General features: G+C 38.4%; 3 protein-coding genes across 4 annotated transcripts; all 3 read left to right on the forward strand.

The window, feature by feature from the left end:
* The first annotated feature begins 1,253 nt into the window (after window positions 1–1,253).
* Window positions 1,254–6,961, forward strand: LOC119885585 (complement C1q subcomponent subunit A-like). The gene is made up of 7 exons (XM_038695669.1): window positions 1,254–1,410; window positions 2,745–2,918; window positions 3,461–3,637; window positions 5,168–5,244; window positions 5,730–5,846; window positions 6,058–6,156; window positions 6,491–6,961. Exons 2-7 carry the CDS (start codon window positions 2,756–2,758, stop codon window positions 6,635–6,637), a joined length of 780 nt encoding a protein of 259 aa, XP_038551597.1. The 5' UTR covers window positions 1,254–1,410; window positions 2,745–2,755; the 3' UTR covers window positions 6,638–6,961.
* A 2,892-nt stretch (window positions 6,962–9,853) lies between these two features.
* On the forward strand, window positions 9,854–15,604 carry LOC119885788 (complement C1q subcomponent subunit C-like). Of its 2 annotated transcripts, none has more exons than XM_038696012.1 (7): window positions 9,854–10,009; window positions 11,035–11,149; window positions 11,231–11,293; window positions 11,951–12,104; window positions 12,506–12,646; window positions 13,741–13,867; window positions 14,279–15,604. In XM_038696012.1, the coding sequence occupies exons 2-7, from the start codon at window positions 11,044–11,046 to the stop codon at window positions 14,411–14,413; spliced, it is 726 nt and encodes a 241-aa protein (XP_038551940.1). In that variant the 5' UTR covers window positions 9,854–10,009; window positions 11,035–11,043; the 3' UTR covers window positions 14,414–15,604. The 2 variants fall into 2 exon arrangements, with proteins under 2 accessions (XP_038551940.1, XP_038551941.1); XM_038696013.1 differs by lacking the exon at window positions 9,854–10,009 and adding an exon at window positions 10,518–10,542.
* A 2,801-nt stretch (window positions 15,605–18,405) lies between these two features.
* c1qb (complement component 1, q subcomponent, B chain) lies at window positions 18,406–23,512 on the forward strand. The gene is made up of 5 exons (XM_038696019.1): window positions 18,406–18,561; window positions 19,122–19,281; window positions 20,121–20,352; window positions 21,711–21,828; window positions 22,507–23,512. The coding sequence occupies exons 1-5, from the start codon at window positions 18,559–18,561 to the stop codon at window positions 22,714–22,716; spliced, it is 723 nt and encodes a 240-aa protein (XP_038551947.1). The 5' UTR covers window positions 18,406–18,558; the 3' UTR covers window positions 22,717–23,512.
* The last annotated feature ends 435 nt before the right edge of the window (window positions 23,513–23,947 follow it).

Here is a 23,947-nt window from a genome sequence, read left to right on the forward strand (position 1 = left end):
CCAGGCCAGTAGAAGTGTCTAATTGGGACTAGGCTTTTAATTAAAATTTTACGGTATTTCCAGATTGTTCAGTCTGTCAGTCTGCATCATATGACCACATGATGGCGCTCCAAACCCTCTCAATTACTCAATCAGGCCTACTAGGCTGTAGTGTGGAGACATCAGGTGTCATGAGAATGTGTTTAGTTTGATGTTAGTTTGTGTTTATGTCATTATTGTTGGAATATGACTTGGCATACATTTTTTCTTCCACATATTCTAACACAGTTTTATTTTTAGTGAGTTAAACCAAAACATGTTAAACACAGATAGGGTGCTTTAAACCTTCCTCTCTTTAACATTGATCAAGTCCTGCCAGTTTCACAAAGACAGACTTTGACTATGGCTTAGATCTAACTAATAGTCAAACTTTTATGAATGAATCTGTTTCACAAAGCTGTCTATGTCTATGTAGGACTAAAGGTTTAATCCTCAATGTTAAAATCGTTCAGCTCTGTCCACTCCAACAGAAAATGAAAGAATTCCACATTTACAAGGACGTTTTACAGGGAAAATTCAGCAAAGAGTCAGCAGGAGCACTGAGGTCACACTGAGGATAGTTTCCTTGGGCAAACAAAAGCGATGCCCTCACTGTTTTATTTCCAACAGGTAACTGCTGCCTCTAAAATATCTTTCTCATTAGTCTCACAACATTGTTAGAAACAGGGGCGTGTCCAGGATGTGGCCTGGGCCCCAGGTGCCACCCCTTTAATACAAATGATTGGTCATCTGCCCAATCAGAGGCGGGATTAGTATGAACCAACTGTGTGACAAACATTTTTGGATGTTTATTGATTTCTTTTGTATGTAGCCTACTTTTGGAGGCACAGTCACTATTTGAGGACATATAGGACTAAGAATAAAGTGTATATTTAGTACATGTGTATAGTGTCACAATGTTGTGTTGTGATTGGTATGTATATTTATCTTTTAAATAAACATTTTCAACACAGGAAGGTCAGATATTGTAATATTAGTTATTGACCATTTGCTGAACCACAGCCCAAATTCACAGCTGGCCAATCACAGCGCAGTATAGGACTCACTCTAACTGAGGTCCCACACTTTAATGAAATGGTAAATTAATGCCAGTCTGAATTTGACAGATCTTTTTGTTAGATCACAAGTTTCATTTCCTTTCTGGTTTTCAGTGTGTGTGTGTGTGTGTGTGTGTGTGTGTGTGTGTGTGTGTGTGTGTGTGTGTGTGTGTGTGTGTGTGTGTGTGTGTGTCTGTGTGTGTGTGTCAGTAAGTCTCTCTTCAGTCTATTAAGAAGTCTTGGTCTGTTCACCAAAAGAGGAAATCCCGTCATTTCAATCCCGTCCTCTCATTGCGGCTCCAAATCTCCGCTGGTGAGACAGAAAACTCGGCTGGTGAGTAAAATAACGTCTCCCAACATTCAAATGTGCTGAAGTTCTGATGATAGAAACAAGGCTACAATTTTTATTCAATATTTGTTTATGCTGTTCTGTCAACATTGCAATGGTAAGACAGCATAATTTAACTCAAACATTTTATAATTTAAAGATGATCTGTGACAGATTATCTACCTGCAGAAAGGTTCAAGTCTCTGCAAGTTGATTTTTGTGGAAATTAACTGAAATAAATATCAATGTATTTCGAATCTCAATTGAAATAATTCCATGTAGGCCACAATTATCATTTACTCTACGCAAGTGGTTTAAATTTAGGTAAATTAGCTTTTGTGATGTTGGACACTTTCTCTTTTTAGATTGTTTTTATGTATGTGAATGCAAACCAAACCAGCTTGCCTCAGATTGCCCATTGTGGGACAAACTGAACAATTCAGAATTAAAATAATTCCATCACTTTTTACTTTGGTTTTCCTCCTTCCAGACAGCAATTAATTTCAGTTAATTGCAATGAAAAACAACCTGCTTTGAATCTCTCTGAGGACAAGCTTGAACCATCTCAGTGAACATTTTGTTGCCTTTAACTTTAAATGATATTATGTTTGAGTTAATGTTTTGCTGTTTACAACAAAACTGCGATCTGAAATGCCATTACTGAAGCTTTCTTAAATTGTGCGTTTATATTTTAAAAGACTTTATCACGTTTGAATCAGTGGCGTAGCCAGGAGTTTAGTAATAAAAAACCATCCAACGAAGGTTAAAATCAAGGGCAACTGGACTTGGTTGAAGATGGTTGAAGTCCAGTTGCCCTTGATTTTAACCTTCGTTGGATAACTATGACCTGGATGACTGAGAATCTTCATAGACATCGTAATAAAAAGCCCAAATCCCCACCACTATTCCACACTGACACAAGTGTCTCCAATGTTTTAATTATCAGAGATGTCACATTGTATTGATATTGATTAACTGTTTAATTATATTCTCCTGTAAAATGTGCTTCCTAATATAAAGTTCAATGTAAATTATGTTTCAAATCCTTCTCCACACTTTGAGAAATTTAATTCTAGTGTAGAAATACCGTTGGCCTAAAACTAGTCATATTTATTGAATCTACAAATACTGGAATCAACATAAAAAATACCCAAGATGTGTTAGAGGAGTTATTTATCACAAAATTATTCCCAGAACAAATTACAGAGTGCAAGAACTCAGTGTCAAGAACTAATCATTTAAAGTCTTTTGTCATTTCTTCTCATCATCTGTCTCTTGAGTCTAATTTCCATACTTACCACCTTCATCTTCCTTTAAATATCATTCATAATTCAATCCAGTGTTTTGGACCATGGGAGATTATTATGGGCTGGTGGTTCTGGTGGGCGTGGCTTCACTTCTGACGACAAGCCCATGTGATGCGAGCTGCAGTGGAACAGACGGCCATGCTGGAGTACCAGGAGCTCCAGGCAGAAATGGATGGCCAGGACCGAAGGGGGAGAAAGGAGAACCAGGTAAATGCCTCCTGAATATACAACAACACACAGAGCGGCTGCCTGCTGTGTTCTGCAGATCTGTTCTTCAGACAGCTTTCTGCATGGGACCTGAACTTTTGTATTTTATTTATTTGTTTGCTTTGTCCTTCCACGTAGGGGAGACCAGGGATGGTTGTAACATGTCATGTCTGACATTTGTGTCTGTATCTCGAGCACTTTTAAGCCAGTGCGATCAAAATGTGATACAAACTACATGTTACATGTGTCTGCTATTAAATGGTGTAAATGTTATTACTGCAACACAGACAAAAAATGCATGGTTTAAGGAGTGAAATGTAATCCCCCCACTGGTCTGGGTTAGTTTTAACATACCCTGCTGTAACATTGTGCTATAGGTATAATATGAGAAAAACATGATATTGAAAGCTTTCAATTGAACACTTTTAAGATAAGTGTTGTGAATTTGTGTCTGGTTGTTGGGTTGATCAAAGTGTTTGTCAGTCATAGTGGTGAACATAATTATAACATTTGATAAAATGTGCAAATGTTTGTGTCTCCAGCTGTGATGGCCAGCGGCCCAGTGGATGTAGGCGTCCTGATGCGTCTGAAGGGGGAGACGGGAAGTCGGGGCTTGCCGGGGGCCATGGGTCCTAAAGGTTACCGTGGAGATCTGGGAGCAGCGGGTCAGCCTGGAAACATCGGTCGCCCCGGCCCTCCGGGAAAAAGCAGTGCCCAAGGTAATGACAGGATTTCTGACAGTCTACAGCAGTGGTTCTCAAACTTTTTCTGTCACGCCCCCCTTCAGAAGCCAAAAAAAGTTTGTGCACCGCCCACCCCAGCAAAGGTAGATTTAATTTTTATAAATCATTAACAATACAGGAGATTGAAACGAACTGGATTCAAGTTAGTAAAATAGCCTTGCTACAATCAGAGCACTTTACTTCCAGTAACATCCAAGACCCCCCCCCATCATGCTGAACTCATTTACAATATAAAATATCAGTTGATCAGGCAGAACCTATATATAATTAAAACAACCCGCTCAAGCTCCTAAATTGAACAAATAACTTAAAAGGCAAGGTGTTATCTTACTGGAATAAGCTGGCAGCGTTTAGCGCTGTTAGTACCAAAGTGCTGAAATCTCTTCGACAGGTGAAGACAGACATTATGATATGCCGGAGAGAAAAAAAATGTACACTAGAAACTATAGAAACATTAAGATGGATTACAATGATAACTGAACAAAAGAATTACATTCAGCTCTGTCGCAGAACGATTGTACAAAAGGGGAAAGGTGAAGAGGGCTAAGGGACTGCCACTTAGCCTCCTAGCCAATTTAGCCCACTCACGGTACTGCAACACAAAAAATCCCCTGTGGCTAATAAAGCATTGTTTTAGACCTCCATTATAAATAAACGTCTATACAACTGTTAACATGACACCTCAAACCACAAACAAGCTCAACATATCATGGTTTGTGGTTTGTGTGCTATTATTTCCTCTTTACTTTCCTTTTTTAGTATTGTTATATCCTTCCTCTTGCGTCTATGTTTACTTACTTCCTGTCACCGTGTTTTCTCATTCTCTGCGTTGTTTTGTCATTGTGTCATTTATTCTTTGTTTTCTCCCCTGGTGTTTTTCCCACTTCTGTAATTGTTTGCTTCACCTTGATTGTTTCTACCTGTGTCTTGTAATCACCTCCCTCTTGTGTATTTAATTCAATGTTTTCCGCTTGTCATGTGTCGTCGTATCAGTGGGAGTTTGTCACGAGTCCCAGCCTTTCGTCTTTGTTCTCTTTGTTTTTGGATTACCTGCTGTCTGACTTCCTGGACAATTTTGACTGTTACTGGACTGTAACTTTTAGTCCCTGTTCCTGTTGAAACACTAGTCAGCGGAGTAGTCTCTGTGATGAAAGCTCCGGCAATCTATCTTTTTTAATCTCACTTAGATCTTTTCCTCTTGCCATCTTGATACAAAATCAGAATCAACTGGGCCTGCTCAGCATTTTTTTTTACATGCCACAGAGCATGCTTAGATGTTAATTGCTTAATTGTAGAAATAACACAGATCACCTTGTATCAGACTTTGCTGAGGTGCTGGAGCGATATGCTGTCAGACTCAAGTCACTCATGTTTTTCCTTTGTCACCCGTCTGAATGTATGTTTCAAGATGATGATTTCACGGAGGACACCTGTTTTATTTGTTTCATTTGGAAAAGAGATTTTATTCTGTGTGTCTGTGTGTGTGTGTGTCCTTCCTGCTCCTAGGACAAAACTCTGATCAGCAGGCCCGTTCAGCCTTCTCAGCGATCAGGACTACTACTGATTATCCTAGATACAACCAGGTTCAGTTCATCGTCCATCACACCTCTCTCTCTCCCCGGTTTCATTCCAAAATGATTTAGAATCTACAATATATTTAAGCCTTTTTCTTTCTGTCTTTCGTTAAAGGAATGAACATTTTAGCATTTTAATACTTTAGTGTTGCTAAAGGGTCAGTTCACCCAAATGATTTCTCACATATGTTTAGCTGTATCTAGTCATGCAGATAGTTTAAGTTTTATCTGCTCAGGTTTTCAGATGTTTGTCTCTGAATTAAATTCTGTCTGTGAAGACAGTAGTATCTTTCCAGAAATAGCCTCCCTGTTAGGCTGCATAATACAAAGAGCCCACTGTCAAACATTTTTGTAGGAACTACCAAAGAAAACGTTCACATAACAATAATAACATTTTCCCTCTTTTCTTTTACCTTCTTTCTTTGTGTGTGTGTGTGTGTGTTGTGTGTGTGTGTGTCTGTGTGTGTGTGTGTGTGCACGTGCACTATTATCAGATAGTAACCTACCAGAATGTTGTGGTCAACAAACCTGCCAACTTTAACGCAGCCACAGGTCAATTCACCTGCAAAGTATCTGGCGTTTATTACTTCACCTTCCACTCTGTGGCCAAGGTAACACACAGCCGTCTTTTCTCATAAATGCTGACCATTTTCTAAAATATATCAGTGTGTTTGATACCTTTCAGGCAGCCTCAAGTTTGCATACATTTCTGTAAAGAATCCTTTACAAATTTCACATTTCTGTAAAGAATCATCTTGCTGATTAAAGTTGTACACAACCTACAGCTGCATTATCAAACTGCATTACAATTGTGTTTTTCAGGTCAGCATTTGTCTGTATATAGCCACTGACGCACCATACAACAAGCTGGGATTCTGTGATTACAACCATTCTAAAAATATGCACAGGAACCAAGATCAGGTCAGTTTCAATGCTGAGCCCACGGAGCCTGAGAAATGTCAAAAGAAAAAGTCTTAAAGTCTTTTTTAAAGATCCCTTTCTAACATGCCTCCGATTTAAATGGTTGGGGGACACATTTCTGTAAAGAATCAACCAAGACATTTCCCTGACATCCCATCTCTGTGGAGAAACACACACACTGTCAGACTTTACTGTCATTGTTCTTGTTCTTTGTTGTATCCTGACACAGTTTAGGCTGCTTTGGAATCCCTTGTGGTTTACAGGATAGAATAAACTGTGGTTTCTTTTATATTTTAATGGTTGAGTTTTGTCATGGCGCCTTGCTGTGTTTCAGGTGCTGTCAGGCGGTGTGGTCTTACAGCTGACAGCTGGACAGAAGGTTTGGCTCGAGTCCTTTAAAGACCAGCAGATAGATGCTGACGCAAGAGACACCCGAGAAAAACAGATCATCTTCAGTGGCTTCCTGCTCTTCTCAAATTGAGAATATCGTTCAGTCATACACTCACAACAGCATTGAGTCAGTGCTGAAAACTGCACCCTTTATGAATTCAGTATCTAAAAGTCTCTGATTTCATTTCAGATATTTCAAAATCTTTTCTTAAAGGAACATTTCACCATAACACAGTATCACGGTGCAGTAATACGTCTTGAGCTTTTACATTTTTTTTTAATGTTAACCCACAGGTTACTTTGGATTTGTTCAGCTGATCTGTTTCCTTCAGATTCACTCATGTAAGCCTTATATAAATGTTGACTTTGTCTGTGAATGCAACTAAAACAAAATAAAGTTTATCATTGAGTGTGAGTTTGTTGGGTGTGTTTAAAGGAATGACACAGATTTTTAGAGAGTTGCAGCCTCCAAAACCACCAACCTGTTGTTTTAATGTCATCCGGTATTGGGCAAGTTACTCAGGAACTGTTGTGATACTATTACTTTACTTATTATTGACAATTATTCGTTACGTTACTATATTACTTTCACCATCCTCCGCCCCACCCCTCACCTCCTTAAAAAGTGACAGACAACCTGTTTTTACAGCTCATATTACAAATGAATCCACTTTACTGGCACAAATATAAACCCAAAGGAGTCATCCAGCCAAACTGAAAACACTACAGTGTCTCGAACCAGATGATGTTAAACAGTGTAGGCTATGTATATACATTACTTGACAAATTAAAAAACAAAAGCATGTTTATTCAATTCAATTCAATCAAGCATTCAGAAACCCTGTCAATGACATCATATAAGCATTTTGGCACCAGAGCAAAGCAGCGAATACACAGGTCGCAATACATGGACCATAATTAAAGAAGATAGATAAATAATAAAAGATAATAAATACTAAGTAAATAAATAAAGAAGTTTGTAATGCCTGGCACATGTCTAGTTGCTGCCGTCAGCAGTATTTAAAAGCTTGATGGCAAAAGGAATAAAATCATTTTCATATCTGTTGTTGGAGGGGGGCGAGGTAGCGCCGTCCTGGAGGCATTAAACAGAATTGCTGACTAAGAACATGGTCAGAACGATCAATGACTTGTCTAGCCTTCTGAACCACCTGTTTTTTCCATAGGGAGCTCAGGGCTCTCAGCTGAACTCCAGTGATCTAGGAGCATATTTTAACAATGCTGCTGAGGTTATTCTTGTCCTTCACAGACAATCCATAAAGCCAGCAGACATAAGAAAATGTTAAAAGACTTTCAATAAACGAATGATAAAAGTTACATAAGATAGGATAGAAACACTAGAAAGAGAGAATTTAGCTTCCGCATCAAGTGGAGTCTTTGTTGTCCGCGCTTTGCAATTGACTCTGTGTGTTTTATCAAACTTGAGGTTGGAGTCAAACATGGTTCCTAAGTAGGCTACTTATAGGTCTCTACAATTTCAACATTTTCTCAATGAATGACGCTGGCTTCTGGGTTAAAAGAGTTCTTCCTAAAATCAATGATTAACTCCTTAGTATTTATCACATTAAGGTCCAGGTATAAGAGCAATATTCAGTATTTTTACAAAACATAAAATGTTGCTTAATGCCACGTTCTTCCGACAACTGCATGCATCACAGGCAGCAGTGGCCTCCCTGTCAGCGCCGAATTTTCTTTCTACAAGTTTCACTTTGCTGTGCTGCGTTAGCAGATGCTTCAATGAATTTGATGTAGAATTGTTCGCCTGAAAGCTTTTTGCTTGTCACACAAAATTTACAACACATGACAATATATTTTGCACTTTTGACTGTGATGCAAAAATGGCAATAGTTACGGCAATACGATGCTGTTGAAAGAACGCTTATCTCCCTCATTCTTTCTTTAGCTTTTTGGCTACTAGCTGACTTTACAAAACATGTGGTCCAGCTTCTCAACTTGAACTGCGCCTGACCTGCCGCGCAGTCACGCATACACGGACAACAAAACAAGTGGTTTTCTGGTAAAACAGTGACACAGAGTTACTTGGATTAGTAACTGTAATATTCTTACTGTTTTGGAAATGGTAATCTATTACACAACTATTTACTGGGAAAAGTTATAATGATTCCTCCCAAAACTGATGCCATCATAGTTCATGTAGTTTCAAAACGTCCTCAAAGTGAGTGGAGACGGCTATTGGAGAAATATGATCCATGAAGTCCAATTGAAGTATGAATGAGTTTAAAGGCTTATCAAACGGCAAAACAAGGCAGACTACACACAGACATGGTGCCATTACTGGTGTAAATAAGCTTCCATAACATCTTCATCAAAGTACAAATTTCAAATCATGCCAGATTTTGTACGTGCATTGTACAAGAAAGTGAAAATGTTCGAAAATGTCACTTTTGAATAATTGAAGAAATCCTTTTTATTGTATAGTAAACTTTCGTGCAACCTTCCTATGGAAGTGAAACGTTTTTGGTTTAATCACTTCTTCTTTTTGGTAAACCTTTGTCACTTCGGTACGTACTTTGTTGACCTCTTCCTTCCATGATGGTGTGTGTGTATTTTGATTACATTGCTGGAATCTTCTTAATGGAAGAACACATCCTGTCATGAGTCAGAAGTTGAACTGGGGCAGTTTGAGTTATGGGTCCAGGACACTCAGAGAGAAACAGTTTTTATCTCTTGTTCTACCTTCACGTGTACGCCACCAGCTGACTGCTAACTGCATAAAGAAATGTGCACAACTTTGTGTCCATAAAGAAATATTTTTCCCAGTTTGGTGTGGAAGAAATTAACAAGTCTGCACAGAGCCCTGACCGCAACCCTATCCAACAGCTTTGGGATGAACTGGATCTCTGTCAGTGAGCCAGGCCTGATCACCCAACGTCAGTGTCCGACCTTGCTGATGCTCTTGTGGCTGAATGGGAGCAAATCCCTGCAGCCAAGTTCCAACTCCAGGTGGAAAGAATGAAACCAGGGATGGCTGTTATAGCAGCAGATTAATTCCCATGTTTTGGAATCACATATTCAACCATCACATGTGGTTTGATTTTCCAGGTGTTCACATAATTTTAAACATGTAAGAAACTCACTAAGTTACTTCACCTCTGGTGGTTTAGTGTCTCAGTTTGACAGCTTGCTGGTGGCGTTAAAAAGTTTTAAATATAAATGCAGAAACGGTTAATAAACACTACCATAATGTTTCAGGATCTGTCATTTTATTTTCTCTCTCTCTCTCCCTCTCTCTCTCTCTCTCTGTCCTTCCAACTCTCAATAACCTCCCAAAATTGCAGAACTACATACAGTCGGCTCAGAAAATAATTTCTGACGTAAAAGCTGCTGAATCTTTGGCTTCCTCCTCTGGCTGCTGCAAGACTCGGAGCTTCGCTTCAGTTTGGTTTGAAGTCAGCTTGGTGGGTTTATTTGTCTGATCTCTCAGGTGAGTTTTATCCACTTTTTTGTTACATATTTGTTCCACATCTATTGATCATAGATCAAAATTTGATGTCAATTACATTTACTTTCAGAAGAGAATCTGCTTTGTTAAGATGATCTCTTGCTTCTCCATTCATTATTATGATTGTGTATTTTTTTTCTTTATTAAAAGAGGACTTAAGTTGGAATATGTTGAACTATTTTCTGTCAGCAGATGACTCAGTTCCTCAGAGGCACTGTGGTAGATTTGAGCACTGGGGAATAAACCAGAAAATTGCCCGTTTCTGTCTTGCTTCTCTCCTCTATCTCCTCTCTCCTCCTTGTCGCCTCTTCTTCTCCACTTCCTCCATCTTCCTCTTCCTGCTGTCTCTCCTCTCTCCACTTTCCTTTTTTCTCCTTTCCTCTTTCCTCATCTGCTCTTTCCTCCTGTTCTATCATCAGTGGAAGAAATATTCAGATCCTTCACTTAAGTAAAAGTAGCAATAACACAGTGCAGACATACTCTGCTACATGCTTCAAAAACTTCCTTGAGTAAAAGTACATAAGTATTATCAGCTTAAAATATCAAAAGTAAAAGTACTCATTGTGCAGAAAACTGGTCCCTGTGTTTCACTATTATATCTGATGTTTCTGGATTAATATTCCTGCTACATTAATGTGTATGTTACATTTTACTGCTGTAGATGTTTAAGGTTGAGCTCATTTTAACTACTTTATATACTGTACAATTGGGTAGTTTATTCTACAGCAATGCTTCATGTTCAGATCAGATCACCATGTAGCATCACTGTCCCGTAAGAGCTCAGAAAAACAGCCGTTTTCAGCTTTTACATTTCTTCTAATCTTTCCTCGTCTCATCTCTTTTTTCCTTATCTTCTCTGCTCTTACCTTATCTCCCCTCTTCTCATCTCTCCCATTACCTTCCCCATCATTTCTATCCTCTCCTCTCATTTGTACTTTCTTCTTTCCTCCTTTCTTCATCTCCTTGTCTCCTCTCACCTTAACTTGTCTCCTGTTCTCCCTGTAAAGTTTGTCAATATGCTCCATCGTTGTTTTCTCGTGATCGGTGCCCTGCTCTCATTGGCCACACCCCTGCTGGTCGCCATGGAGACCTGCCCAGCAACAGGGATGCCCGGGATGCCAGGTATGTGCGTGCATGTTTGTATATGTGTATGTGCATTATCATTTTTTTGCTTTGTTTATTTATCTTTCTTTCCATCCTCAGGTATTCCTGGGCTGCCCGGCAGAGACGGTCGTGACGGAGATAAAGGACAGAAAGGAGAGCCAGGTATCCAACACACAGTCATACACAGAGCTAGTTAAGTTAGGATACTGATCCAACTAAAGTTTGCACAGATACTAGATGGAATCAGGTAAAGGAAAAGAAGGCTTTGTTTACAGCAAAAATAAACTTCTTTAGTAACCTGGAAATCTGAAGCTGCCAGTATGCTTCTTGAGAGCTGACTGTTTGATGATCAAACAGCAATTTTAACAGCAAACGTGTTGCATTTTGTGGCATTTATTCAAGGCACACACCAAGTAATGGGGCTTTTAGTTTTTGACATTTATTAAACTCACATCAAGATTTAAACCTCGAATTATATCTTCTAAAATGGATCTGAAGGTGGTTACTATTTTCTTTCTATACCCATTTCCTTCAGCAAATTCCCCCTAGAACAATAAACTCTCTTTTTTTTACATTTGTCTTGAGTAAATTAAACAAACAAGATATAACGTATTAATTACTGGGCTTTGGACAGAGCCAGGCTAGCTGTTGCCCACTGCTTTCAGTCTTGAAACCATGGCATGAATCCAGCTCCACATACAGACATGAGATTGACATTGATCTTCTATTCTAAAAAGAAAAGAGAACAAATAAGCCAATTTCCCAAAATGGTGAGCTACTTCTTAAAATTGTTGGACACAACGTTATTGCTATCCACAGGAACAGAGTGGCACGGCGGTCACGGCCCTCAGAAGGGGGAGAAGGGGGAGCCTGGGCTGATGGGATTCCCTGGTAAACGAGGTCAGAGCGGGGAAACTGGGAAAGCAGGGGATCCAGGGATTCCCGGAACTGTAGGAGAACCAGGAGAATCAGGGTATGTAATCAGACAAACCCTTTAGTAAGGCACAGGTGCTCTAACATTTTTATTTCATTACTGAATCCAAGGTGACCACAGCCAATAAACCTTAAAACATCTTACAACCACTATTCAAGTCAACAACAATTCCTCTAAAACTCAGCTGAGCATTAAGGCCGGATTACTGACTGGGCAAAACACACCCTCAAGGGGCTGATTATTCCAGATTTACTGTGTGGCAATAACTTTGCAGTAATCCATGCTTATATGGACCATTTTCTTAAATCACTTACCATTTCATTAATTAAGTTGAGAGACAACAGGGATTCAGTAGCGGCCCACAGTTCACTTTTTGCCCATGGGGCCACTTGGGTTAAACCAGCTCTGATCATCACTTTGTGTTGTTTCTGTGGCTGCAGAAGAGCTGGAGTCCAGCCGAAGGCAGCCTTCAGTGTGGCCAGAGGAACTAATGAATACCCAGATAAAGCCAGCGTCATTCGGTTCACCACCATCATCACAAACCTAAACGATGACTACGACACCACAACGGGACACTTCAGGTGAGTTAACCACCGGTTTACTCATCACATCTTACAGTAAAAGAATAAAACAAATTTTTTACTTTGAAGTGTATGATCATCATAAAACTTTGTTATTTTTGTTGAGGCTAAACTACGTTGGGATACGGTTAGATCAGTTGGTGGAGTACATGACTCATGTAGTAGGCAGAGGCCTTATAGCAGGGGCCAAGGTTCGAGTCCAGGCTATGGCCTTTTGCCGCATGTCGTCGGCCCTCTCTCACTCCCTCAATTGCTTTCTATTTCAATTTCCTACCTGGAATAAAGGTTTTTTAAAGCTAGGGTACGTGATGTGTTTCAGAAGCATTTTTTGTTAAATTTGTTGAAATCTCTTTATGTCCTGACAGCAATCAATAAATCAAATGCAGGCCTGTGATAAGCCCAGCTTTACCAATCTGTCTTCCTACCTGCACGCACTTTGTCCATGCACTCACTGTACAATGTGTTTTGAGGAGGCATAGCTTTGGAGGGAGGCCTGAGGGACCAGGGGTTGGAATTTTGTTGGTTGGATAATTTAAAAATCTGGCTGTCTCTTGCAAGTTTTTCCGTCAGCTACGCTTCAAGGTCAGACTGTATTATTTTGGATGGGGTCAGCATGTCTCTACTAACGTAAACAAGACTAAGAGTCTATAGCCATGCTAGGAACTCTGTGAGGCTATCCTTGAGCTAAATGCTAATGCAAGCTTGGCAACATGCTCACAATGACAATGTTTACATGTTGATGTTAATTGGGTATAATGTTTACCATGTTAATAATCTTAGTTTAGCATGTTAATATGCTGACACTTGCTAATTAGCACTAAATACAAAGTTAATTTTTAGTAGGTATTAGATCATAAATTGATATACTGACTCGATTATGGCTCTAGTGGAAAAATCAAGTTATTAAATTAGAGTAATTATGTGCGCATCCACAAAACCCCAGTGGGAGAGATGCTGGATATAAAAACTGTTTAAAATTGCAATTCAAGAAGTAACACTGGAATCACAGCTTTACCAACGTTTCGACAAACTACAAGTTTGTTTTAACATTTACTATCCCGTTTCAATTGATTAATTAAGTTTTTGTGTTGTAGATGTCGGGTCCCAGGAACCTACTACTTTGTGTTCCACGCGTCCTTAGAGGACCGACTGTGTGTGCTGATGAAGCTGGACAATGAACTGCTGACATCGTTCTGCGATCATCGCCGGACCAGGAGACAGGTACGAGTATAAAATAATACTGCTGATGTATTATTGTGCCACCAAATGCCAATGATGTCATAATTCAAGTGTGTATTTGCCTACTCAGAGACTGCTGATCAGATTTAACTATCTTCTGTGGCTAACCCTGGAACAATGACTGTGCATTGTCCCTTTTAAATACACACATAAAAATATAAATATATAAATAAATAAATTGATTGATTGATTTGATTTTAACCTTCGTTGGATAAATAAATAAAATAATACTAAGCTGTTTATGATATTATATTAATATTAAATCTGTTGAGTCAGGAAAATCAAAAACAAGCATGGATCAGCCTGTTAATGAAATTATAGTTTTGATAGTATATAACATTGTCTGCAAAAAGATGCACCCTCAATTTACATTTTGACCGGTACCGATTCCAGGTGACAGCGGGAAGCCTGGCCGTCTACCTGTCGAGGGATCAAGAGGTTTGGCTGGAGACTAAAGACTACAGAGGGATGAGAGGAAAACCAGCAGGTTACAGCATCTTCTCCGGCTTCCTGCTGCACCCTCACTGACCTACAGGACGGGTCTTTTTCCTCACCTTTACTAAACAATTTTACAGTCCCAGCCTGAAACTAAAGGCAGAATTATGTCTTCACTTCTTTCCCACTGACCCTTTAACCTTTTATACAAACAATACAAACTAAAACAACAGGCTAGAAAAGTCCATGTAAGATGCGCAAACAGATTTGTGTCAACTAAAACAATACATTTAAAAGCAAACACAATGACAAAGAATGCTAATTTCCAGATCTGTTGATTCATTCATGTAAATTCACCAACAGCCATCAGCTCTGGCGATTTCAAGTCCTTTCAGTAGATTGTTGGTGGAACAGAAAGCATATTTAAAAGCTTTCAAGCCCAACTCCTTGCTAACTCTGAGAACTGAGAACTGTAGAACATCGTGAGAATGCAGTCCATTAGTTAAATTTTAATTTGTATGTATACAGGAAACAGAGATCTTCTCTCATAATTAGGACTTACAATCTCATAATATCCAGATGAGGTGTTAAAAGCTGATAGCTGTTTCCAAACATGACAATACCATAGTACTTAGATTGGGTCAAAAAGTTTGAAAGCTGTGATTTTGTTGTATGATGTGTGAACCATCAGATTCTGTGGCACTTGGGGGTCAACTGTACAAAAAAGACTAAAATGCCGACTAAACATTGTCAGGTGAGGTGTTAGTGCTCCACAGATAACCCTTTACACCAAGGTGTGTCCTATGACAGCTAACAAAATATCCGTCAAAATTTGTGACCTTGTCTAAATACAACGTGGGCACACCATTATACAGATGACACAGTCTTGTATACATTGGAATCCATCCTTAGACATCAGTGCATAATCTCAAGCAGACAAATTGTACTCTAAAACCCATTATTCCAGTTTGTATCTCCCTGCCATATACTTAATAGTACTGACATTTAACAGTCCCATCTTATAAATACATGGGAATTTGCATGGGAGACACTAATCTCACATTTAAACAGCACATAGAGCAGCTGGTACTGCAACCAAAGATAAAAAGGGGTTTCTCATATCGGAATAAAGCATGTGTCTGTCTTGTCAGAAAAAATTATTGTACAGTCAACCGTCATGACAGGACCCAATTTCATCTGTTCATTTATCTTCAATGTGTGTCAGTAAGCAGACCATTTAAGCAGGAAAACCCAATATACCTAAATAAAAAGCTGGAAAAACAATGCTTTGTATTTGTGTTTTATTTCTCCTTTTCTATTATTTGTGCATGCCATATTTTAATGTCTTCTAAGGCTAATCATAACACAGAGAGCTACTTTGAAGAGTGTTTTAATTTAATTTAAAATAATAAAATGTGCATCTCCATGCGCTGTTTAAAGACAGCTGAGGGTAATTGTTTTATAAAAAAATTTGAATAACAAAACAACTTTAACCTTTTATCCCTTTTCTTGCTAAGTTTGTTGGTTTGGTATCAGTTTCAGCTCCAAAGGTGTAAAGAGAGCAAACAGTAAACATTGAGGCCATTAAAATTACATTGGATGACATACATACATTGTTTCCAGAGAAGGCAAAATGGGAAGGGCAGACTCTAACAATGAAACCTACTATATAGAGAGGAAATTACAAAATGTAAATCCATAATTGCATAAAAAAAATACAGACAATAAAAATGGGGTTTAATTTCATGAAAATCTTAAGGATCATAACTTTAACTCACTGAGATGGCTGAAAATAGTTGGCTGCGTTACCTAATTAGGCATGACAACATGATTCAGAACTACACCAGCAATGACCCCAAAACACAAGTAATCATTGGGCAACTTTTGCATGTAATGGGTTGATATAATGGACGACAAAAACAAGGTGGACAAAACAAAGGAAAGATCGAAACATGCAGAAAATATGACAAGAAGAAAAATTACTTCATATATTCAAAGTTTTCACACCATTTTTTACAATTTTAAACACAAAGGGCCAAAATACTAACATGCACACTCACAGGCCTGTAAACACGCAACTGGGAGATGAATGTTAGAGTTATGGGGCTGCAACATAGCGGTGCCCCTGGAGTGTTTAGCAGCTCAGTACCTTGCTCAAGGGCACCTTTGGCAGAGGCCAGGAGGTGAACTGGCACCTCTCCAGTTACCAGTCCACACTTCATACCCTGGTCTGTGCTGGATTTGAACCCGTCCACCACTCATAATGAGAGAAACGGAAAGAGGATCTGAGAAAGACAAACTGGCACATTTCACAGGATGTAATTATTAAAAATATACATCAGCTCTTTGCTGATAGATACTGTTGAGGAAATTAAATATTTTGTGGAACAGATACTGACATCCAGACTGGGGTTGGGAGCCTCAGCAAAACACTGCCAGGAAACCAGTCTGCGTTTGGCACAAACAAAGAAGAAGTTCAGTGAAAAACAGAACAAAATGTTAATTTGGCGGAAATATTTTTTTTATTAAATACATTTAACGATGCTTCATCATCAGTTCTTCATCAGGTGGTGTTTTTCCTGACTTCTTGTTCAGCTGTTTCACTTCCTCTGGAGGGTGATTTGCTGTGCCACATAAATGCAGCTTAATTATTACAAATTTACAGTGAACGTTATCAAACTCACAGGGATGAAGCTGGTAACATTGTCGAGTAGAGTGCAAAGATCCAAGAAATACGAAAAAAAGATGTGAACAAGAACAGAACAAACAGGAGGAATGCAAAAGGATTAAAACGTGCAGGAAATCTATCAGTGGTCAGTGGATGAACGTAATTAAGTTATATATTGAAAATAAACCTACTTTCAAACCTTCAAAAACAATAATAAGATCAATACAGGATGGTTCAAGGTACAGGGCCATGCATGCGTCCTGGCTTCAAAACGTCACTTAAGTAAAAGTATCAGCAAAATGTACTTAAAATATTGAAGGTAAAAGTACTCATAATGCAAAAGAAAAGAAAGAAAAATTGCCCCTGTGAGTGTTGTCAATGTTGCCCCAGTGTTTATCAATGATCAGGCTGTTCAGGTTGTACATCAGTACAAATATCTGGGCACAGTGACTGACGGCTACTGACTTTTGAGCATCAAGTGGATGTGTGTAAGAAAGCACATTAGCGGAATTTCTTCGAAAACTTTGTGGTTTTAATGTGGTTAAATACTTGAAAATGTTTTATTCTTGTTTCGGTTCTTTCGTTTGCTTTTATCAGTTGGTGTGGATCACTTTCAGTAAAGAACAGGAACAGACTACTGTGCGTTGTGAAAGTCTGCACTAAGATTGCAGGGACAACACTTAATGACCTTCCCCACCTTTAAAAGGTCAGGGCTATGGACAAAGCCCAGAAAGTTCAGGCCGATCCAAACCACACTGTGTGCAGGGAATTCTTACTGCTTCCATCTGGTCACAGGTACAATGTGCCAAGAAGCAGAACCAATATATTTAGGCACTCTTTTGTCCCTGCTGCCATTAGTTTCTTAGATAACTCACTGTGATTTACATTGTATGCATTACTTTTAATAGATGGATATTTTTTTATTATTATTATTGTAGTATTTATTCCATCAGATTTTATTATTATTGTTACTGCTTCTGTGAATGTTTGTGTGTTTCATAGTTTTACTGTTGTGAGTCATGGGGCTACTGCTCTCTCTGGCAAAACAAAGAATTCCTTACCTTACTTTTCTAAATTATTTCATTTGTTAATTATTGCAAATGCATCAATGTTTGATTAGCATTTTACTGCTGTAGTTAATCGAGGTGGATCAAATTGTTTAAATACTGTTTCTGTAGTTCAATGTACAGCTTTGCATATTGTTATACAAAATCTTTTATCTACAAAGTAACTACTAACTTCAGATGTCTTATAAATGTATTGTAGTTAACAGTACAACATTTGGATGAAATGAAACATGAAATTAAAATACTCAAGTACAAGTACCTCAATTTTGTACTTAACTACAGTACATGATAATATGTACTTAATTCAAGCTCAACAGCTCCCTCAGTCAGTATTATCCATAAAAAGATTTAAATGAACACCAATAGAGGGGCGATCATGCACCGTTTCACTTCCTGTTTTGTCCTTACTGAGCTGCTGTCACTCTGAAGCAGGACAGCTCTTCACCGCCGCTCTCCATCAGCTTATCACTCCACCACAAGACAAGTTACTGCGTTACCTGCAAATGGTGAGAATTTTGTGTCCTACAAAACCAAAGAACAGGCAGAAGAAAAATGTGTTTATAGACAGAGAGAGAGATGAAATCACTTATTCAGACAGAAGCATTGTTGATACAGAAGTGGAGGGTTTCATAGCATTTCTTGCCTAACATTTGCTGTCTGCGTGTCCTTAATATGGTTAAATGTAAACTATAAAATGTGTGATCTCTTAAGTTCAAAATTGTATAAACTGGATAATGGGCTAAAACATTCAAAATAATAAGTAGAGTACAGTCCTATGAGAACCTGAACCTCCAGAACATTAACACTTAAGGAACATCAGCTTGTTTTATGTGGGTTTCACTGATCAAATTTCTATTTTAATATTTTTTTAAAGCTTGTGGAGAGCTGGTCCCCACGGTGCAAAACGTGCCATTAAGATTTGGTGTTAATGAAGGGTATGATTAGGGTTTGTGCTTAAATATCTACTGGGCATGATATAAGTTTAAGAAAAGTCTCCAAGGAATTAGTAAAAGTCAATGCATTGTCAAAACTAGTTACATCTCTGTGTCTGTGTGTGTTGCTCCAGGCCCCCCGGTGGCTGAGCTGCAGTACTGCAGTATTTCTGCTCCTGGTTCAGGTTTGTCCGGCCTTCACACAGTCCTGTGGAACCCCTGGGATTCCCGGGATACCAGGCACCCATGGGCCCAATGGCGTAGACGGTCTCAAGGGAGAAAAGGGAGACCCCGGTGAGCTCATGCTGGTCATGAAGACATCAGACACATTTTACACCTTGTGTTCACATGTTTTTCTTCATGTTGTCAATATTTCTGATTTGAGAAAGTGTAATTGTAAAACAAATCTGGCTGTAACATGTGTCAGTGCATGTGGCAGTTGTTGATTAAACTTAATGTGTTGAGTTTATTAAACTTGTTTCCTCAAGTTCAGCTGAGCTCATCTGATACATTTTCACAACTCATGAGCCTTCTTTGAACAAATTGCTCAAGTTTAGTGCTTTTAACTCACATTTTTAGTGCAGTGGGGGAACTTTTAAAACTGAAAATAATTTGCAATTTGATGGGAGGTTTAGTTATATTAACTAAGTAGATTCATTTGTTGTTGAAAACAAGATTATTTTAAAGGATTTCTTAGCATTGTGAGACTGGAAATTAGCGCTATTTTCTCATGCATTACTGCACTTACATTAAAAAAAATCTAGCACATTAATCCCATGATCACTAGTGAACTCTGAGAGCTGCAGCTTAAGAAAACACAGCAAATAGATAATAAACATATGCAAATTAAGAAAATATGGTAACCTTGTGTTGCTTGTATCTGTTTGTGTTTTCTATATTTGAAGCATTTTGTTTTGATGCAATGTGTTGTGAAATTGTCATGATATTGGTGTTTTGAGTATGTGTTATGGGTTTTTTGTTGCATTGAGACAGCTAGATGCAAGTGTTTTATTATAGTTTTTATTATAGTTTTTTTTTTTGGTAGATTTTTACCTTACAGTTAAAATGAAACACTTATATTTTATCTTGGTGTCAGTTCACACTGACAACCATGTATTTTTCTGTATGAGCAGGTGAGGCAGGTCAGCCTGTCAGGGGCAAGAAGGGGGAGCCAGGTCTGCGGGGGCCCCCAGGACGGCCTGGGCTGAAGGGGGACGTGGGTCTCCCAGGGCCTCCCGGTAATCCAGGCAGGCCAGGGGAGAAGGGACAACCTTTCAATCCTTCCAACGCTCAGAAATCCTACTTCTCCTACAAACGAGTATTATTATATGCACCAGACGTCGACACTGACATCGAATTCAACAGGTCAGTGCTTTGAAGGTTTAAACCAAGTTTTTAGAAATAAAGTCGCTGAGGTCCTTAGAAAAAGTAGGCTGCGGACCAAACCACTGTGATATGAGGGGGGAGGACATAATTGCCTAAATTTTACACCCTTGGTTTAAGGTCACAGAAAGAGCAGGAGTAGTATTTAATGTGATGTATTTCCTGTTAAAACAATTATAATATAATTAATTAGTAATTATTTAAAACTGCAAACTAATGATATAGGGTACTTAAACATAGGGTGATTGAATAAGAGAGGTTGAAGGGCAAATATCTCTGATGGAATTATAATTTGTAGCCGAGATGTCGCCATTAAAGTGCCTGAAATTCTGAACATTGCGACAACTGTAAGATTTTGATTCAAATACAGCAGAAATTTTTGGTGGGCGCGTGGAGGTTCGTGACAGCGTCTTGATCCAACCCTGCCCACCTGAAACTAGTGAGAAGAGCTCAGACAAAAACACAAAATCTTTCAATTGACAGAAACTGTGTTTTTGTGTAGGACCCTGTCAATCACAGTAGTTTGCAGAATAAGAAAATAGGTTGTCAGGTTCTTTAAACATACATTGCTTTTAGAAACAAGCATAGACAACAAACTTAGACCTAAAAAAAATATAAGCAAGACATTTATTGTTGAAATGATCAATAATGTATGCAAGCAAGTTGCAAAAATCTTTCTTCTTTTATGATTTCACTTTTACTTAAATAATTAAACTTTTTTTCACAAAATAGTGCCGTAACCTTAGACACTATTAAAATAAAGCAAATCCTTGTTAGCAGGTATAATATTTCAACCATGTTCACCAGCTAAGTTTAGCGTTACATCTGAGGCTAATGGGAAAGTCATTAGTTTTGCAAGTAGTTGGTCACAATACTTGAGAATTCACTATTCTCTATTTCAGTGCTGTTCATACTGTGATATTGTCCTATTGTATATACTGGATACCAAATCCACCTACTTCAAGTACACAAGTACTTTATTCCAGCATCCTTTGCACTGTGCTCCTTCACACTGTGTCAAATTCCTCGTATGTGTACACATACCTGGCAATAAAGCTATAATAAAGTATTGGACAAATTGAAATAGTGACGAGAGAATGGCACTAGATGACAAGTCAGAGGAGAATTAAGCTATATTTCATCTTGAGGGGGACGTGGACATCTACACCAAATGTCAAGGCAATTCATCCAAGAACGTATATGTTGAGACATTTAACAGCTACAAATGTCAGCCTCACAGTGGTGCTAGAAGAAAATTCTGAAAAGTTTTGATGATGGATGTAGACAATCACCATCAAATAATCAATAAAAACTGAAATGTTTGTGTAAACTTCACACAGACCAATTCAGCCGGATCTGGATCGACAGTTTCAAGGAGAACTGCTGACAAACGGATCGTTCACAAGTGTCATCAAAGGCATCTATTTCTTCAGTTACCACGTTTCAGTGAGGAGCAAAGTGAGTGTGAAGAGTTTGTTTTCATAAAACTGTGTCTTTCGAGCTTGTCTCTCACCTTCTTCTTCTCAGGATTTATTTTGTCTCCAACAGTCGGATTTAATCATTTAACCAGTGGTCAATTTTGAGCTACTTCTGCTACATTTAAGTATTTCCATTTTCTTCTAGGCAAATACTGTACTTTTCACTACACTGCATTTATCTGACAGTTGCAGTCAGTATTTACTTTAAAGATTAAGACTTTTAAGAAGATAATTTCCCTGCATGGTTGTTTATGTTACATTTATATTATATTATGTTATGTTATGTTATGTTATAAAATATAATGCATTAAACTGGTTACACTGTTAAAATACTGCGTTCGTCAACATGAACACTAATAATCCAATAACATGACATTTAGAAACTGACCATTATGCATAATGAAACTTTTACTTTTGATAGTTTTACTTAAATACATACAGCTGATAATACTCCTTTATTTTTACATCAGTACATTTTTGAATACAAAAATTTGAGTATTTTAACAATGACCTGGGGTTTTGCTGAATCATCAAATGTTGATGTTTTGGTTTAGAAAAGTGTCGGTTAAAAGCAATCTACATGTCCTGTCATTTTGAGTATAGGTAAGACATTGAACTGTGGATATTTGTGCTTATGACTGTATTTGTATGATCGTAGGTGTGTCTGAAACTGGTGAAGGGCAGCGACAGTCTCATTACGCTGTGTGACTCATCTGAAGGTTTCCTGGTCACCTCCGGCTCAGCGGTCATAGAGCTGGAGGTCGGAGACACAGTCTCACTGCAAGCAACCGTTGCCGGCCACGCCTTGACGAGCCAGGCCAGCACCAGTCACACCTTCACCGGCTTCCTGATCTTCCCCACCGCCTAGAGCCTCTGATCCATAAAATCATTGTTATTAACATCACAGACATTTTGGGGACATTTACACCAATTAAATGAAATATGTATTTTCTGTAATAGTACAGTGTCCAGCAGAGTTAATAATAATACTGGCTCAATAGTGGCACTGCTGTCATATCAGTGTTTTTGCACCTTTTAGCCCATTAACTATAAATAGTGTATATTAAAGTGAGTGGTTTTTGGTTTCAATAGATCACTCACAGGGCAAAGTTAACCAACTTGATTCAATTGTTTTAATGAATCATTAATGTAGCAAATAAGTCATTTCATCCTCTAATAAACCCTGAAAGACATTTCCAGCATATCATAAATTGATCTTGTTTTATCTGTGTTTCCGAAGCCTGATATATCTCTTCTTCCTCTGTGCCACAGAGCTCCATTGTTGTCCAAAAACTATTAAAATACACCAATGAGCCACACTGCTGCATTGGTTGACATGTTCCTTCATTACCATGAACACACACTGTAGTTCTGTTGCTTTTTTTGACTCAATCATACACACACTGCCACAAATATTCACCCGAGCACCAAGAATGTATTAATCCCTTTCTGAAAATAGTCCCCATCAAATGCACCATTTCTTCTTGTAGAGACATATTGTGAGTTGTTCGTGAAGATTTACTTCAGAATGTATTGAGAGATGTAGTAACACATTGTTCTGAATTTGATCTCGTTATGAGATTTGTTCACAAATCCTTAACTTTTAACCCTCTGTGGATATGTAAACACACATGGGACCAAAATAAAGATCGGCTTGTTTACACTGTTTGGAGGAAGCATAGCATAATGACTCTGACTGATTAGAAATAAAATATTTAATGCTGTACTATGTAACATTTCCTCCAGTGCCTCACTATTTGAAAACACTGAGGTATCAAATGTACATCTTTTTGACTGATACCAGGCCAGGAGTTCATTAATTATCCATCATACAGTATCAGGTTGGTAGACACTTCACCTTACAGTATGGATGGTAAACAGGAAGCAGAGGATTTATCTTTTTTTCCTCCCATTATCATAATTTCCACAATCAATCTGAAAGGGCAACCCTATCATACAAATGTGTTGCTGCATCAAATTTGTTTTACCTGACAAATCATTGCTCTTTCAGTTGTTGTCTAACATCTGACACTAGTGTTTTTGTGTGCGGGATGAAGTCAAAATCAAATTACTCAAACAGAAAATAATGAGCTTAGAAA

The sequence above is a fragment of the Micropterus salmoides genome, unplaced genomic scaffold, assembly GCF_014851395.1.
Source record: "Micropterus salmoides isolate LMB-PRFRI ecotype aquatic unplaced genomic scaffold, ASM1485139v1 Ms_hic_scaffold_4, whole genome shotgun sequence".
Taxonomy (NCBI): domain Eukaryota; kingdom Metazoa; phylum Chordata; class Actinopteri; order Centrarchiformes; family Centrarchidae; genus Micropterus; species Micropterus salmoides.